The sequence below is a fragment of the Scyliorhinus torazame genome, chromosome 12 (genome assembly GCF_047496885.1).
Source record: "Scyliorhinus torazame isolate Kashiwa2021f chromosome 12, sScyTor2.1, whole genome shotgun sequence".
Lineage (NCBI taxonomy): Eukaryota > Metazoa > Chordata > Chondrichthyes > Carcharhiniformes > Scyliorhinidae > Scyliorhinus > Scyliorhinus torazame.
Window position 1 is genome coordinate 155897099 of NC_092718.1, and position 20046 is coordinate 155917144.

Sequence of the window (20046 nt, forward strand, 5' to 3'; positions counted from 1 at the left end):
GTAGATTCACCTACAGCAGGAAAGGTTATTTTAAAGATCTTCTTGGCTCTATTAGCCACAAAGGCATGGGAATGCAAATCTATAGATATAAAAGCTGCCTTTTTGCAGGGGCATCAGCTCCAGAGAGACATTTTTCTCTGTCCTCCTAAAGAAGCAGCTAACACAGAAGGGGTACTCTGGAAGTTGAACAAATGTGTATATGGATTAAATACACAAAAGGTTGCTGCATAAACTAAAGATGCATGGCATTGAGGGTAAAGGGGTAGCATGGGTAGAGGATTGGTTAACTAACAGAAAGCAGAGAGTGGGGATAAATGGGTGTTTCTCTGGTTGGCAACCTGTAACTAGTGGGGTCCTTCAAGGATCAGTGTTGGGCCCGCAGTTGTTCACAATTTACATAGACGATTTGGAGTTGGGGACCAAGTGCAATGTGTCAAAGTTTGCAGACGACACTAAGATGAGTGGTAAAGCAAAACGTGCAGAGGATACCGGAAGTCTGCAGAAGGATTTGGATAGGTTAGGTGAATGGGCTAGGGTCTGGCAGATGGAATTCAATGTTGCCAAGTGTGAGGCTATCCATTTTGGGAGGAATAACAGCAGAATGGATTATTATTTAAACGGTAAGATGTTAAAGCATGCTGCTGTGCAGAGGGACCTGGGTGTGCTGGTGCACGAGTCGCAAAAGGTTGGTGTGCAGGTGCAACAGGTGATGAAGAAGGCTAATCGAGTTTTGTCTTTCATTGCTAGAGGGATGAAGTTCAAGACTAGTGAGGTTATGCTGCAATTGTATAGGGTGTTGGTGAGGCCGCATCTGGAGTATTGTGTTCAGTTTTGGTCTCCTTACCTGAGAAAGGACATATTGGCACTGGAGGGAGTGCAGAGGAGATTCACTAGGTTGATCCCAGAGTTGAGGGGATTAGATTATGACGAGAGGTTGAGTAGACTGGGACTGTACTCATTGGAGTTTAGAAGGATGCGGGGGGATCTTATTGAGACATATAAAATTATGAAGGGAATAGATAGGATAGATGCAGGCAGGTTGTTTCCACTGGTCGGGGAAAGCAGAACTAGGGGGCATAGCCTCAAAATAAGGGGAGGTAGATTTAGGACGGAGTGTAGGAGGAACTTCTTCACCCAAAGGGTTGTGAATCTCTGGAATTCCTTGCCCAGTGAAGCAGTTGAGGCTCCTTCTTTAAACGTTTTTAAGAAAAAGATAGATGCCTTTCTAAAGAATAAAGGGATTCGGGGATATGGTGTACAGGCCGGAGAGTGGAGTTGAGTCCACAAAGATCAGCCATGATCTCATTAAATGAGGATCGAGGGGCCAGATGGCCTACTCCTGGTCCTAGTTCTTATGTTCTTATGATGCATCTAGAGTCTGGTATTTTTCGGTAAGGTCAATTTTGTTAAAGTTAGGCTGTTGCCAGTTGAAAGCAGATCCTGCAATGTTTTACTGGCACTATAAAGGAAGTCTTTCTGGCATTTTTATGATGCATGTCGATGGTTTTTTGTGGGGTGGGACGAGTGATTTTGAAGCTTTTGTAATCTCTGGTTTGAGGAAAGAATTCAGGGTTGGAAGTCAGGCTTCCGGTGCATTTAAATATATTGGATTGGAAATTGGACAGACTAAGTTAGGGGCAACTTTACGTCAGCAATCTTATTTGGAAAGCATCAGCCCAATAGCAATTAAAAGACGCAATGGTTTCAAAGATAGAAAAAGAGCAACTGCAAAGTTTAATTGGGCAACTGAACTGGCTAGGTAGGTAGACTAGACCGGACGTGAGGTTTTAAAAAAATATATATTTATTAAATTTTTTTAACAAAACAATTTTTTCCCTTTACAAACAATAAACCCCCCCCCCCCCCCGGGTAACAAAATAACACAAAATCGCCCTGAGCAAGATATATACATGGTAAGATGATATATTTACATAGCCTTATACACTGGCTCTCGCCCATTCGTGCCAGTTTCCCCCACCCTCCATGTTATCCCCCGCTCATCCGTCCCCTCAAACAATCTCTCGTCCCCCCCCCCCCGGGTTGCTGCTGCTGCTGACCGACCTTCCTCTAACGCTCCGCGAGGTAGTCTAGGAACGGTTGCCACCGCCTGTAGAACCCCTGCGCAGACCCCCTTAAGGCAAACTTAATCCTCTCCAACTTTATGCACCCAGCCATGTCGTTTGTCCAGGCCTCCACGCTAGGGGGCTTCGCCTCCTTCCACATTAGCAAGATCCTTCGCCGGGCTACCAGGGACGCAAAGGCCAGAATGCCGGCCTCTTTCGCCTCCTGCACTCCCGGCTCGTCCACTACTCCAAATATTGCTAGCACCCAGCTTGGCTTGACCCGGACTTTCACCACCTGAGATATTGCTCCCACCACTCCTCTCCAGAACCCCTCCAGTGCCAGACATGTCCAGAACATGTGGACATGGTTCGCCAGGCTCCCTGAACATCTTCCGCATCTGTCCTCTACCCCAAAGAACCTACTGAACCTCGCCCCCGTCAGGTGCGCTCTGTAAACCACCTTAAATTGTATCAGGCTGAGCCTGGCACATGAGGAGGTGGAATTAACCCTACCCAGGGCGTCAGCCCACAAACCTTCCTCGATCTCCTCCCCCAGCTCCTCCTCCCATCCGGACGTGAGTGTTGATGTCTTAGAGTTGAGTACAAAAATGAATGATCCCAAAGTGGAAGACATAATAAGAGCAAATAAAGCGTTGGCCAAACTAAAAATGCAGGAATGTGTTTTGAAGTTCCCGGTTTTAGGTGACCTTATGCACTTGAAACTCATAATTTATAGTGATGCATCCTACGCAAATTTATGTGATGGGGTTTCAAGCGCAGGAGGTTTTATAATTTTCCTTTTGGGGAACAATGGTAAATGTTGCCCGCTTGTGTGGGAAACAAAGAAAATAAGCAGAGTGGTAAAAAGCACTTTGGCTGCTGAGACGTTAAGCCTTGGAGAGGCGGTGGATATGGCCTTTTATACAAGTATGATATTTTCAGAAATTTTGGGATTCGGGGATTTGGGTAATATACCTATTGACTGTCACATTGACAATAAATCCCTGTGGGAAAATGTGCACTCTCTACAAAAAGTGTCAATGAAAAGAGGTTACGGATAGACATCGCAAGTTTGAAGCAGATGTTGGACAGAGGGGAAATAACAAAAATTAAATGGGTCGACAGGAGCTATCAACTGTCAGACTGTTTTATGAAGAGGGGTGAGTTCACAGAAACTTTTGGATATTGTTAATGGAGGGCGCTTCTTTCTGTGACTGTTTTTTTTTCTTTTTTCTTTCTCGTCCAAACAGAAAAAAAAGAGGGGGGGGGGGGGAAATCATGTGTGTTTTTGAGTTTCTTGAAATTTTGTTTTCACCTAATTTTTTTTTCTCCAAGGAAGGGGAGATTGTTAAGTAATGGGTTAAGAGACATTGCAATTAGTTGTCTCATTAATGTTAAGTATCCATTAATTGACACTGATATGTAAAGGGGCTTCCGGTGGCCTCTGTCAGATGGTGTATAGTGAGAGTTTTGTGCAAAGGCTGTTGGAATGAAATAAATGTGTGTTGGTGAAAAAGGAACAGAACTTTAGACTCTTCATATCACAGCAACTAAAACATCTAACACATGGTTGCCATTTGGTTCTGCCAACAGAGCCAGGCACTCAGCTGCTGTCTGCAGGAGGCGGATGGCACCTCTAACTGGGCACCAAACATGCCCCTGGCCAATTAAGCTATTTAAATGTTAAAATTGCGTGCAATAGCAGCGCAGCTTGGGCACAGGATTGAGTCCCAGGATTAATCTCAGTGTTGGATTCCGGACCCGGCATGGAAAATCTAGCACCCCAACACAAAAGAAGGACTGGGAATGTCAACATAGCACCAAAATCATAGACAGATCTCGACTTAAAGGAATGAGTGGGAATGACAAAAGGCAGACTGGTATTCTGTGCTTGACAGGGGGCCTGTGTGTTCTTCCCTGTCCTCTGACTGATGATTTACATTTTTGTTGCAAAGCACATTGCATTCAGGTGAAAAGGTGAAGAATGCAAAGATGCCTGCAGGACAGGAGCTCTATCTCCTGATGATGCAACATAAGACAGCTTGTCCCACAAGCAGAGACACTTCAGGGCCGTACAGGCTCAAACAGGTCTGATGGATGTGCTGTGGCAGCACACATGATGGATGAAATCCACACTAGCTAAGGATTGAGAAACGCCCTTGGTGGGGGGTAAGGGGGGGGGGGGGGGGGCGTCATTCACAAATTTTCCACCAGATGTTGAAAAGCAGAAGTGAACTCCTCAGGTTTGAAGTGTCTTGTATACAGCAGACTTGAAATCCCTTTAACGGATTAAATCTCCAAATGCGAATACTCGCCCTAATGGAACAGTTCAGTAGCCTATGAGCCAGGATAGATCCAACAACATATAAAGAAGTCCTTCCCATCTTTTCATGGCCTCATTGATTATTTCCAGCATTGATGGAAAGTTTAAAATTATCAGCACCATGTTCAGAACCATCGATGTGAAGGCTGGTTTGGGTCCAGATAATTTCACTGAAACCCCCCACCATTCTCGGAGTAACTAAGGCTGGGTCATTTTTCAGCCTTTTGGCTAAGATCAAGCCCGAGATCAGGGGCTTGGTTCTCCGGTCCCCCAGCGCCGTGTTTGTCGTCGGTGCACCGTTCCCATGCAGCGGGATTCACCACTCCGGTAGCTTGTCAATGGGATTTCCCATTTACCCCACCCCACGTGCCGGGAAACCTGGGGATGGGGGTGCACTACCGGCAGGAACAGTGAATCACATCAGCCGGAGATTCCACCCCCCCCCCCCCCCCTCCTCCAAGTCTATTGCCTTTTCTTGTCAACATGGATCTAGGATTTCTCTTCTGTGGGGACTCAATTTGAAGCATTTTTGGAGCAAGCAAGGAGATGGATTATAGGGCTTCCCCTGTCCGCTCGGTGCATTGGCTTTGTAACTGAGAAAGACTAAGGCTGGGCAATAAATAGCAGCCTTCCCAGCATTGCCCACTTCGCAAAGTGAACCAAACGTCACAGGCCAAGGATTACAATCAAACATGGAGTTTGAGTGAACAGTAACAACCACCTCCTCCTATTCCTCCTGAGTAAGGCAGCAGATCCATTGCGACTTTGATTGAGATCAGTCTGGTTCAGCAAGAGGGCAGAATTTACTGGCTGTTCCCACTAGCGGGATATTCCAGTCCCACTGACGGCGCACAGGTTTCCCGGCGACGAGCGGTGCAGTCAACAGGAAATCCCGTTTGTCATGATATTCAGGTAAACATCATGGTGCAAACACACATACACACTGATGGACAGATCAACGGACCAATCAACACACACGCAACATCACAGCCAATCACAAGCAAGGGCACACGCACTATAAAACGGGAAACACCACAGTTCCCGCTCATTCCAGCAGGAGACAGCTCAGGGCACAGAGCACACAGCGTGCCACTCAGACATTCACCATGTGCTGAGTGCCTCTCCAAGATAGTGTTAGGGCTGGGTCCACAGGTTAAAGGGTAATGAATGAACCACAGTAACAAGTTTACAGATGTTGTTATTGATAGAAATAAAACCAAGTTGTACCATCTACAACCGTGTTGGTTCGTCTGTGTAGCAGAGCACCCAACACGACACCGTTGACAGCAGCAGGACCAGAAATCCTGCTGGCAGGCCGCCTCCGATGCCAAAAACCACGCAGCGGATTGGTCGGTAAATCCCACCCATACATTGCGATTGAGAATTGTACTGTCCCAAACTCACCACAATTTAACCAAAACGTCCCTTTACCTGTCTAGCTCGGTGAGTCAAAATAGAGAACATCCAAACGTATGAATTAGGAGCAGGAGGAGGCCATTTGGCCCCTCGAGCCTGCTCTGTCATTCAATGAAATCATGGCTGATCTGATTGTGGCCTCAACTCCAATTACTTTGATAACACAAAGAACTAAGTAAACAAGATCAAATTAACTGAGGGATACATTAAAAAGGCAGATACAAATGGTAACTGCCATAAACAAACTCAAATTAAACTTAATACATCAAATCAAAATGTGATCAACAGTTCATTAAGGCACCCCAGCCCCTGCGGTGCCCAACAGGCACGTAAGGCTTCGAGGTTGCCCGTGGATACAGCATGCTCCCACTCCAGGAACACCTGGTCGTGAATGTAGCTGCAGAATAGGCAGCATGGTAGCACAGTGGTTAGCACTGTTCCTTCACAGTGCCAGGGTCCCAGGTTCGATTCCCGGTTTGGGTCACTGTCTGTGCAGAGTCTGCACATTCTCCCCGCGTCTGCATGGGTTTCCTCCGGGTGCTCCAGTTTCCTCCCATTAGTCCCGAAAGACGTGCTGTTTGGTAATTTGGACATTCTGAATTCTCCCTCTGTGTACCTGAACAGGTGCCGGAATGTTGTGACTAGGGGCTTTTCACAGTCACTTCATGCAGTGTTAATGTAAGCCTACTTGTGACAATAAAGATTGTTATTACTATTATAGAAGAGGGGTGGAGACTCAGGGCAGACGACCCCTTCGATCGCCCGCTGCCCGGGCTTTGCCAGGCCCAGGAGCAGGTTCACAAAGAGGTCCTCCTCCTTCCCGGCCCCTCTCCACACCAGGTGCCTGTAAGTCAGGAGCATGGGACTTAAGTGCAAAGAAAACTGCAACAAAAGGTTTGTCAAATAACGAAACAGGGAGTGCAGCCTACGGCAACCAACTGCGCATTCCTGCCTATTGTTCTGACAACAAATTATTCAAAGCAACAAAGCCATTGCCAAGTATATTCCAACGACTGAATTGACCATTCGTTTCCCCAGAAGGTGGAATCTGTCCGGCATCACTCACCAAAGCAGATTTCCTCCTCACCAGCTGTCCTTTTGAATATTATTCACACCTGTCACCAGTGAGTGAATGGGTGTGTAAACGAGGGGATGGAAGATAGTACAAACAGATTTGAGATGGTTTCAGAGTCAGGTGATCCTGTGAGACTTGAATCTAATCAGCGTGTTCAGGCACAGAAACAAGGGGCAGCAAAAAAGATGTCACGAAAATGCTACTTAAAATAAGTTTATACCATCACATGATTTTAAACTACTTCTTCCTGCTGGTATGTGGTCCAGATTGGATTTGATTAAACTGACAAAAGGGGGGAGTTCTCCACCAGAGAATGACGTGGTGATGCTGACTGTCTCAGTCTGATGTAGCTCAGCATTTAGAGAATTCACAAACGACAGCAAGGCACCAAAAATCCAGTTACTCCACAAGGAACTGCTTCCTCTTAATATACACTTGTGATATTTCACGGGATCCCAGAGAAGCAGCCAGAAATAACATTTGCACTAACTAGACCAATAACACTGAGAAGTGTCACAATTCTATCATTCTGTTTTTTGTATCATTTGGAGCATCAGTTTGAAATGCAACACTCAATGTTCAGGATACCGGCAATAATTAAATCAGTGCCAAACACGTACCCTGGCTTTTTCTCCTCGCTCTTCCTCCCTCACACTCGCACTCCCTTCCTTCTCCCTCACACTCGCATTTCAATCCCTTCTTCCTCCCTCACACACACACACTCCTTTCCTTTCATCCTCCCTCACACTCCATTCCCTTCTTCCTCTCACACTCGCAATCCTTTCTTTTCCGGAGTCTCACTCTTTTCCCTCCTATCTTCTCTCCTGACCCTCATGCTCTCTTCCTTCCATCATTGATCACCCTATCATGCTCATGGAGCTGATCTAAAGGTTGGGATCACACAGGGGACTGTGTCTGCTGACATTGAACAGTGAGCCCATTAACACTGCCCAACTACACAAGGAATGGTGACCAAACTCACTCTGTAACATCTGTATGGGAAGAAATTCATGCCTGGAATTCTACATTAATTCCAGTTGAACACATCAGCTAGAAGAGTTTGTTTGATGGAAGAAGGAAGTTGTCAGCGAGCCTCGCAAAGTACTTTGCAGCCAAGAAAGTTACTTTTAGCTGTCGCCACTGTTGAAATGTGAAAATTGCGGCCGTCAACTTATACACAGGAAGCTCCCAAGGACAACCGTAAGATAAGTGATGAGATAATCGCTTTTTAATTATGTTTGCTGAGAGAGAAATATTGGCCAGGACTGTGAAGAATTCTGCAACCTATCTTGAAAATAGATTCATGGGATCTATAAAATTCACTTCAGAGAGCAGACGGACAGTGTGGCACCTCGTCAGTACTGGTCTACGTGTGGTAGCTGATCAATTCCATAGAATTCCTACAGTGCAGAAGGCCATTCGGCCCGTCGAGTCTGCACCGACCCTCTGAAAGAACATCCTACTTAGGTCCACTCCCCGCCCTATCCCCATTGTCCCACCTAATGTCAGCCTCGAGTAAGTATCAAATTCATAGACTCTACAATGCAGAAGGAGGCCATTCGACCCATCGAGTCTGCACCAGACCCTGGAAAGGGCATCCTACCTAAGCCCACACCTCCACTCTATCCCAGTAACCCCACCTAACCTTTTTTGGACACAATTTAGCAAGGTCAATCCACTGAACCTGCACATCTTTGGACTGTGAGAGGAAACCGGAGCACCCGGAGGAAACCCACGCACACACGGGGAGAACGTGCAGACTCCGCACAGGCAGTGACCCAAGCCGGGAATCGAACCTTGGGCCCTGGCACTGTGAAGCAACAGTGCTAACCACTGTGCTGCCCCAAGTGCTCAACTCTCTGGAATGGGACTTTGGAAGTGTAAAAGTATGATGGGGGAGCAGGAGAGAGAAAAAAGAAAGCAATGATGATGGATGAACATTCGTACATTCACCTCTGAAAACGTACTGTGCACCAGGATTAAAAGGAGAACAACGATACCCGCTTCAGGCATTGTTTACCTTGTTGCAGAAAACGCTTGCCCCGCCTTGGCTTTCTGCCTCGTCCCAGGAAGAGGGTTTCCACGTGTCCTTCCCAGGCGTTGTGACTCCCTACGTCCTTGACCCCGCACCTTGGTTCAGCCATCTGCCGGACTGTGGGCTCATCCAGCGCTCCACTGACGGCGAGGTGAGAAATCCATTGGAACTCCCTGCAGAAAGCCATCACAGACACAGTCAGCCCACAGGGAGGCCACTAACTCAAAGCAGGCATCGCAAATCCATCCGCCTGGGCAAGGCGGGATTACAGGGAACAGAAATGCTCACTCAAATCTTCAAATCTCAATTTCAATCCATTTTGCTGGCTGGGATTTCGGGTCCCCAAAGAGCATGCTGGGAGTGGGGGGGGGGGGGGGGGGGCTTAAAAAAAGATGAATGTTGGGGGGTCATGACTGTCAGTTTTCCGCCACTGCTCGCATTTTACCAGTGTCAGGAAAGGTGACAATAGATCTCCTGCCCCATTGCCCTTAACCTACCCTGATCGATTGAGGCCCTTAAGTGTCAATTGAGAGACTTTCCCCACTTCCACTGGTATTTTGCCAGCAGCAGGTGACTATCACCACACACCTGCACCTGACTGCTTCACTCCAGGCTCGGGGGATAGGGGCAATTGGCTCTCCTGCTCAGGCACTCTGTGGCCCATGGAGGTCCGCACCCCCCCTCCACCACCACCACCACCACCTTTCCGGTGGCAAAGAGCACCCCTACTGAAAGGTCCTCCCTCCCTCATGAACAACCCACCCACCCTCGCTGGAGTCACCCATGCAGGTCGCAGGGAGCCCAAACCCACTTAGGTCTATGCTCCTCCACCACTGCTGGTCCTGTCAGGACTGAAGAGCTGCCAAGCCTCCAATTAACGAGCAGGACTTGAAGGTCGGACATTGTCCCTTAAAGGGACAGAGACCCCGACTGCAGGCAATTAAGTGCTTAAGTGCTCGCTGCCACCCCCACCCCCCCACCCAGATTATCTGGCCGTCCTGTAAAATCCCGGCTGGTAACTCCCAGAGCAAAAACAGAAATGCTATCTGGTGAGGGGAAGAAGCCATTTTCTTCAGATTATAATTCGTATGAGTTCAGATTACTTCCACATTCAAGTCAAATGGCCACCATTATAACTTTGTATTGGTTTTAGGCAAGGAAAAGTCCTTTGGTCCATTTAGTCCACCCTATCCACTTTGCTGCATTTCCAAAATCCTGCCTCTTAAAACAAATTCTGAAGCAGTTCAACGGCAGGGGGGACTATCAGGTTAGAAGTGGGGAGTAAAGTGTGGATAACAGTCACTGGAAATGGTCGAGCCGCTTTGGTTGGATGAATCAGCACATGTGAATTTCTGAGCAACTCTAGTACAGAGGCATAGAAATAACAGAACTAGTTTTGGTGGAGGTTACGCGAGTAGACAAAGAGTTTATTGGTTCTATAATTCTCTATATCACTGGTGGGTTGAAGGGAGTAGGTGTATTCTGCTGCTTAGAGAGTTAGAAACCCAACAGCAGTAGAGCTCTAGGGGACAAAGATGCGATTTGGTTCAGTGGTAACATTCACACCTCTGAATCACCAGGTCGTGGGTTTGGATAAGGACAGGGGAGTCCACACCAAATAAAAATAAGAGCAAAGTTTTATTTATGTATATATATATATATTTATATATAATATATACACTTCCCGGTAGACCACTACTGGGTTCTTTCTTAGTCGGTGCCTTACCTGCCGACATTATATATATATATATTTATATTTATATATTTCTATGCAAACCTTCTCTCTACTGCCTCCAATGATAATATGTATTTTCTTAAATAAGGGGACCAAAACTGTACATAGTATTCTAAATGTGGCCTCTCTATGCCCTGCTGTTCATCTAAACCAATTTAGAAAAAGTACTGGGCTAGAACATTGCAGGGCAGCCTCTACCAATGCGACCATGCCCAGCAGAGGACGAACACTTGGAAATTGCACCCACTAAAGCACACCTGGAAAACTGTACCAAGCCAGGTAGCAAAAGATCTTAAACATGCAGGAGGTTGTGACTTGTTCAAAGTTTTCAGTAAGTGTTCCTGTTTCTTGTTTGCTTCATTGCACAAGAAATATGGACATCTTTTGCCTTAAGCAAAGTTAAGCAGCTGCTGTGCAGTGAGCCGAGTCAACCCCCAATATGCTTTCTTATTGGTGTTTCATATCACAAATGAAAATAAAAATCTTTGAAAGACATTCTTCCTCCCTCCCTTGGGTAAAATATATAATACCAAACAGAACACCCACTTCATTTTCTCATCTGTTCGGATTGGATGCATTCGCTGAACTTCTAGAAAATGGCAGTGGGGTTGATTTATTGCCCATTCCTATTTTTCATGTAGCCAATTGAATTGGTGCCTGCTTCCATCAGCGTTCAAGAGGCGCAACACAATCCAGGACAAAGCAGCCTGCTTGATTGACACCCCATCCACTGCCTTCAATATTCACTCCCTCCACCACCAACATATAATGTGCGTACCATCTACAAGATGCACTGCAGCCACTCCCCAAGGCTCCATAGACAGCATCTTTCAAACCTGTGATTCAGAAGGACGCCTGGGAACACCACCGCCTCCAAATGCCCCTCCGATCCACACTCGATCATGCTTTGGAAATATATCCCCGTTCCTTCACTGTTGTTGGGTCAAAATTCTGGAACTCCCTCCCTAGCATCACCGGGGGTACGTGGGGGCAGGTTTAGCTCAGTTGCCTGGACGGCTGGTACTGATGCAGAGCGAGGCCAGCAGCACACGTTCAATTCCCGTACCGGCTGAGGTTATCTATGTGTAGCCATCTGGGATGGCCACTTCCAACTAGGTGCAGAGGAACTGGCAGGTAAAATGGGCAAGCCAAGGATCAGGCAGGCTCAGAGCCTGAAATGCATATTTGTCAGCAAAAGTCCAGATGGTATCGAAACTCCGTCCCATTAGTATGTCAATCAGGCCGATTAACATTTGATGGCCCACCTCCCCCAAGACAAAGCACTGGTACTCAAGCAACCGGGACAGTCCCAGACATTTTGGCGCCACTCCCTGTTCAAGGGAAACGCAAACAACGGGGTCAGTGACCGCTTGGGACACGCCCAGCCATCCAGATCCCCGCCCACTTATTAGCTAAGAAATCGAACAGTGTGATCAGGGATCACCCAATTAGCAGGGCCCAAATCGATGGACCGCCCAAAAGAGCGCGAACCCCCCCCCCCCCCCCCCCGAGTATAAGAAGCGTTCGTCATATGTTCGCTCTCTTTTGGCCTCGGTACCCCGGTCACAGCCATCGCCAAGTGCAGCAACACCAGAAGCGAGTCCAAGTTCAACGCCCGCTACCAGGCGGATGAGCCTAGCTGAGCAGCAGTTACTCCTTCGAACCCGAGAGATCCAGAATTGAACAGCGGCCACTGTTTTCTGACCTAAGCCGGGTGCCCGAAGTTAAGTACAGGTTGTCTTAGCTGATAGGTGTAGATAACTAGTCGTGTTTATGTTGCATGACTAATTGTGTGTAAATAAGGTATCCTTGACCTTGAACTAACTAACTGGTGTTTGGCTCTTTGATCGATGGCCGGTTGAAACTTGTGGTGGTATCATTCAATACCTGGCGACTCTAAGCATTCAGACATAGGTAACATAGAAAGAAAGCAAATTCACTGATTACCATAATTGGAACAGAGCCACAGAAAACCAAGTAGTTAAAGAAACCAGCAACAGTTATTGGCGACATCTGACGGGACTCGACCCAGAAGTGACCGTGTCACTCAGAGAGAACCCATTTGAATTAGAATCCAAATTGGCAAAGTAAAAGAAACCACAAGTGAAACCAGTTTCGATCAAACCTCCAGAATTTGGAAGTGTGTAATTTGCATGCGTACTAACAAAGGGATATACGGTAAACTCGATAGATTTTGTTGCGTGAAACTTTCGGGAGTTACGTAAACCGGAAAATAGCTTGAGCCGTACCCATGTTTGCACCACCACTTTATTCCCCCTTGTTCCAAATTTCCGGTAAAGACAGAAGTATTTGTAGCGATGGCCATGAAGGCAATGGAACGCCTTATGCATCCACAAGAGCCCAAGGTTGCAGCGACCAATAGATCAGAACAGTGTCCTTTATGGGAAGACGAGATCAGGAAGTACCTAAAGGAGAAAGGATGTCCCCTAGGTCTGAGTTTTGCGCGAATGAAGAGACAGGTCCTGGCAGCATAGGACAGACTTGGTGGGACAGCCTGACCAAGATCCATAAGAAAAGTGTGACTAAGGTTCGTAAGCTGATGGCAATCGTGTCCTGTCTGGCACAACTACGAGGCACAGAGGAGGGCGTGAGGACGCTCCACAAGCAGCTAGAGGAGAAGGAGAAAAATAGAGAGGGAGATTTAAGTGAAAGCGAGAAATTAAATGTACAGCTCTGGAAGCAGTTAGCAGCGAAGGACAAGGAAATGGATGATGTCAAGAGGGCACATCAATCCTGTCTCGCCCACCTTAGCAGCTTCCAAATCCAATATGACACACAGCGTGCTGTACTGGTAATGGAAGAGACAGAGAATCAGGCAGCAGCAGCTAGGCATTGGTGGGTCAAGAGCCAATGTAGATGAGCGAGGAAGGAAGTGCTGGCGAATGGGATTTGACAGGAGTTCGTGCATAGTCAGCAGAGCTCTGGGAGATCACAAGTTTAAGGAGAGCAGAAGGTTGGAGCCCTGCATCCAGGAAACCGAACCACCAAGTCTGGAGATAACAAAAACATGAGTGATGATTTCAGGAGTAGATGGGCTGAGACAAGGTCGGTGACAAGTAATATCACAGAGATGGAAGTCAGCCAGCTTGTCGACTCAGAGGACATGGGGTTGGAAGCTTGCCTGAGGGTAAAACAGAATGCCAAGTTTGCGAACAGTCTAATTCAGCCTGGGACTGTGGCTAGGGAGGGAGATGGATATGATTCAGGATGTGGAAGGGATTAATAAATAATGGACCATCCTTAGCTGACTCATAGTTACTCATAACTAGATTTCCACTATTAAAACGGGGTATGAATTAGAGCTGTCAGAAGTCACTCTATATTACTACACTGGTTCAGAAGAGGTCATTGTTGGAGATTGAGAATCAGCCCCACCCAATTCTGGATGAGGCAGAAAGGTTACCGAATGCTACTCAAACATAGCCTGAAAAAACAAATACTTCATCACTGTCATTGGAAGAGGCCAATGATCCAAGTATAATATCTCTCCAGCAACCTTTTCTCAGCGACAAGAAGCTTACGGGCCCAAGAAACCATGTCTGGATATATAACTGTCTATATAAAAATCTATAACACCCAAGCTCAGATTCAGGAGGGGAACTTACCTCGTCCCAGTCCCCACCCAAACCTCACCTAACCTGCACATCTTTCGACCATGGAAGGAAACCGGAGCACCCGGAGCCCACGCAGCCACCGGGAGAACTCCACACAGTCACCCAAGACCGGAATTGAACCTGGCGCAGTGAGGCAGCAGTGCTAACCACTGCGAGACCATGGCAAAGATGCAGACACACTCACAGACACATGTGCACACAGACACACCCACAGAGGCACCTACACACACACCCACCGACACACACACCCACCGACACACACACGCACACCCACCGACACACACACACACACCCACCGACACACACACACGCACACCCACCGACACACACACACGCACACCCACCGACACACACACACGCACACCCACCGACACACGCACACCCACCGACACACACACCCACCGACACACACACCCACCGACACACACACCCACCGACACACACACACACACACCCACCGACACACACACCCACCGACACACACACACGCACCCACCGACACACACACACACACACCCACCGACACACACACACACCCACACCCACCGACACACACACAGGCACACACACACACACCGGCACACACACACACACACCGGCACACACACCGACACACACACACACCGGCACACACACACACACCGGCACACACACACACACACACACCGGCACACACACACACACCGGCACACACACACACACACCGGCACACACACACACACACACCGGCACACACACACACACACCGGCGCACACACCGGCACACACACACACACACACCGGCACACACACCGACACACACACACACACACCGGCACACACACCGACACACACACACACCCACACCCACCGACACACACACAGGCACACACACACACACACACACCGGCACACCGGCACACACACACACACACACCGGCACACACGCACACACACCGGCACACACACACACACACACCGGCACACACACACACACACACCAGCACACACACACACACACACCGGCACACACACACACCCACCGGCACACACACACCGGCACACACACACACACTGGCACACACACACACACACACCGGCACACACACACACACACACCGGCACACACACACACACACCGGCACACACACCGGCACACACACACACACCGGCACACACACCGACACACACACACACCCACCGGCACACACACACCGGCACACACACACACACCGGCACACACACACCGGCACACACACACACACACCGGCACACACACACACACACCGACACACACACCGACACACGCACACACACCGACACATACACACACACCGGCACACACACACACACACCCCGGCACACACACACACACACACACACCGGCACACACACACAAACACGCACAAACACACACAGGCACACACACACACCGGCACACACCGACACACACACACCGGCACACACACACACAGGCACACACACACACCGGCACACACACACACATCGGCACACACACACACACACCGGCACACACACACACACCGGCACACACACACACACACACCCCGACACACACACCCCGACACACACACACCGGCACACATACACCGGCACACACACACACACCGGCACACACACACACCGGCACACACACACACACACCGGCACACACACCGGCACACACACACACACTGGCACACACACACACACCGGCACACACACACACACACCGGCACACACACACACACACCGGCACACACACACACACACCGGCACACACACACCGGCACACACACACACACCGGCACACACACACACACCGGCACACACACACACCGGCACACACACACACACACCGGCACACACACACACACCGGCACACACACACACACACCGGCACACACACACACACACCGGCACACACACACCGGCACACACACACACACACCGGCGCACACACACACACACCGGCACACACACACACACACCGGCACACACACACACACACCGGCACACACACACACACACCGGCACACACATACACACCGGCACACACATACACACCGGCACACACATACACACCGGCACACACACCGACACCCCGGCACGCACACACACCGGCACACACACACACACACACACACACACCGGCACACACATACACACCGGCACACACATACACACTGGCACACACACACACACCGGCACACACACACACACCGGCACACACACACCGGCACACACACACACACACCGGCACACACACACCGGCACACACACACACCGGCACACACACACACACACCGGCACACACACACACAGACACACACACACACACGCACAAACACACACAGGCACACATACACACAGGCACACATACACACACACACCAGCACACACACACACACACACCGGCACACACACACACATACCGGCACACACACACACACATCGGCACACACACACACACACCGGCACACACACACACACACACACCTACACACACACACACACACACCGGCACACACACACACACACCCCGGCACACACACACACACACCCCGGCACACACACACACACACCCCGGCACACACACACACACACACCGGCACACACACACACACACCGACACACACACATACACACACACGCACAAACACACACAGGCACACGCACACACACACACACACACACCGGCACACACCGACAAACACACACCGGCACACACACACACAGGCACACACACACATCGGCACACACACACATCGGCACACACACACCGGCACACACACACACACCGGCACACACACCGGCACACACACACAGGCACACACACACACACCGGCACACACACACACATCGGCACACACACACACCGGCACACACATACACACCGGCACATACACACACACCGGCACACACACACACACCGGCACACACACACACACACACACACACACCGGCACACACACACACACACACACACACACACCGGCACACACACACACACCGGCACACACACACACACACACCGGCGCACACACACACACACCGGCACACACACACACACCGGCACACACACACACACCGGCACACACACACACATACACCGGCACACACACACACACACACCGGCACACACATACACACCGGCACACACACACACACCGACACACCGGCACACACACACACACCGGCACACACACACCAGCACACACACACACACCGGCACACACATACACACCGGCACACACATACACACCGGCACACACACACACACACACTGGCACAATAGTTGGGCCTATACAAAATGATCCATGTCGCTGAAGTCAGATATTTGGAAAAGGCTGGTATTTTTCAGGATTTAAATGGCGCAGGTCTCTCATTCCGTGTAAACACGATATTGAACATCTAGAATAGACTTGTCCAACCCACGGCCTGTGAATGCCCTCTATGTGGCCCCCAGACGGATTGTTGAAAATGTCGGTCAGTGGGCATGAAGATTTCTGCAGGGGATTGTTCCTTCAATCACGGCTTGTTTCTCTCCCACGTTTGCTGTTGATTGAACCTATCAACAGGGCGGGAAACAGGCTATGATTAGACAAACAGCAAACACTGCAAACCATGAGTATGTGAAGATAGAGAAAGAGACACTCTAGAGAGCACAAGGCCTTCTCTCCACGTGCTCATCTCCGGTTCCTGGTGCTCTGGCCCAAATCTGGCTGCTTTCCCCCAGCTCACTCCCGGCCTTTCCCTCAGTGGGTGCCTGCATTTGGGTGCCGTTAGGCCTCAGGCCTCGCTGTAGCTTTCTCTTCCTCTCTCATCACACACTCACACACCCCCCACCCTCTCAGCTAAACCAGATTTAGTGAGCGAGGGTGAGTAAGTGAATGTGAGGGTGGGTGAGTGAGTATGAACGTGGATGAGGGAGTGAAGGTGGGTGAATGACGGTAAAGGTGGGTGAGCGACGGTGAAGGTGGGTGAGAGTGCAAGAGTGACAATGTGATTGTGCGCGGTGAGTCTGTGTGCAAGGGGTGCATGTGTGTGTGAGGAATGAGGGGTGACTGTGTGTGTAGTTTGGAGTCTGTGTAGTGTGTATAATGTGTGTGTGTGTGTGTGTGTGTGTATGTACACCTGTGTGGAGTGTGTGTGTGAGGGTGCGTGTATGTGTGTGGAGTGTGTTCGTGTGTGTGAGAGGGGTATATGTGGGTGTGAGAGAGGGAATACGGTCACACACTCATCCTTTCACACGCTAATGGTCAATTTATTGTTGTGACTTTTTTGCTCAGTAATTTGTATTTTTTTATTTGTCAAATATTTTTGGAAAAATTCATGTTTAATGTTGTGGCAAACTCATTCTGAAGTTAGCTCAACAGCACCCGCCATGTGAGAAAAATTGAAGTATGGGCCCTACGGGAAAAGATTGGGCAAGCTGGGTGTAGAACCTTCGACTAACTAATACAGTCCGAGCCTTGTTTAGGTTAATCCACCCCATTGAAGGCAAATGTCTGTGGTGTGTATGGATGAGAAGGGAAATCTGAACTTTGACAATGAGTGAGGCAGGAAGAGATTATTTGGAGGTCAGATAGGATTTGGTGCACGCTCTGCTTGTGTGGAGGAATCAGTGTGTCCAGAAGTTCAGTGAGGTCTGATGTAGATCCACGCTATGCTTGGGGGATGCTTGCAATGAAGCCACACACTTTAAGGTGAGTTGTGCTGTTTACTGTGTCATGTGAGAGTACCCTTTAAGAAATGAGTGTTTACGAAATGTATCTTTAAGAAATGGAGCTGCTCATGTTACTGGAGTGATGTCAGAGTGTGGGTGGAGCTGAGCTCCACTTCTGCTTTTTAGTTTCAGTTTGAGAAAGCTTGGGTGTGTCTGTGTTTTTCAGTGAGCTGAATCTGAAGTTAAAAGTGAGCTGCACTGCTGTTGATCTCTGCCATCCAAAGACTATCTTGGTCATTTGGTGAATTCAGAAGAAGTATAAATGTTTTCAGTCTTGAATGTAAACCCTGATGTGCTCCTGTTTGAAGGTTTGTTAAGTCTTTTGGATGTTAAAAGAACAGCATACAGGTTACTTAGTGTTGTATTATTTGGGGGTGTATTTGATTTACTGGTTGCTAAGTTGTTCACTTTTTGTTTCAGAAAGGTTAACTTGAGTTCATAGAATAAACATTGTTTTGTTTTAAAAACCACTGGTCGATTTTCTGCTGTACCACACCTGTAGAGTGGGCCGTGTGCTCCCCATACCACAATCTATTAAAAGTTGTGGGTCAGGTGAACACCATGATACACTTTGGGATTCTCTAAACCCTGACCCATAACAACTGTACCACCCTTGGGAGATGAGATGTTAAACTCAGCCTGGATTATAGGATCCCAAGGCACAATTTTGAAGAAGACCAGGGGAGTATTTGTTCTTCAAGCCACGCACATTTGTTTCAAGATCATTTGTTTCGATGTTTTTTGTGGGATCTTATCATGTGCAAAATGTCTGTGGCTGGAAGAGAATTGGAATTATGGGAGCAATCGAACGGCCTCGCTGCGCCCAAAAAGCAACGTGGCTGTTAAGAACCAGGAGACCCTGCTCCTGGGATCTACCCAGCTCGCAACGCCAGGCACCCTGAATGCGATGTGTATCACGGCCATTGTAGTGGGATCACTTTTTAGAAATTCTGCATATTAAAGCGTGAAAGCTAGTCTTACTTTAATGTGCAGATTCCCGAGGTACCCGAGGCGTGGGATCAATCTCCCTCACCTCAGAGACCTCGGATGAGCGCT

The 20046-nt window shown here is 48.8% G+C and overlaps 1 protein-coding gene across 1 annotated transcript in view; it reads right to left on the reverse strand.

Moving 5' to 3' along the window:
- The window catches only part of mmp28 (matrix metallopeptidase 28), a 196508-nt gene that overhangs the window by 114543 nt on the left and 61919 nt on the right, over positions 1-20046 (reverse strand). The window contains exon 3 of the mRNA XM_072469218.1: positions 8898-9085. Coding sequence (XP_072325319.1) covers positions 8898-9085 — 188 coding nt within the window. The remainder of the gene's footprint in view (positions 1-8897; positions 9086-20046) is intronic.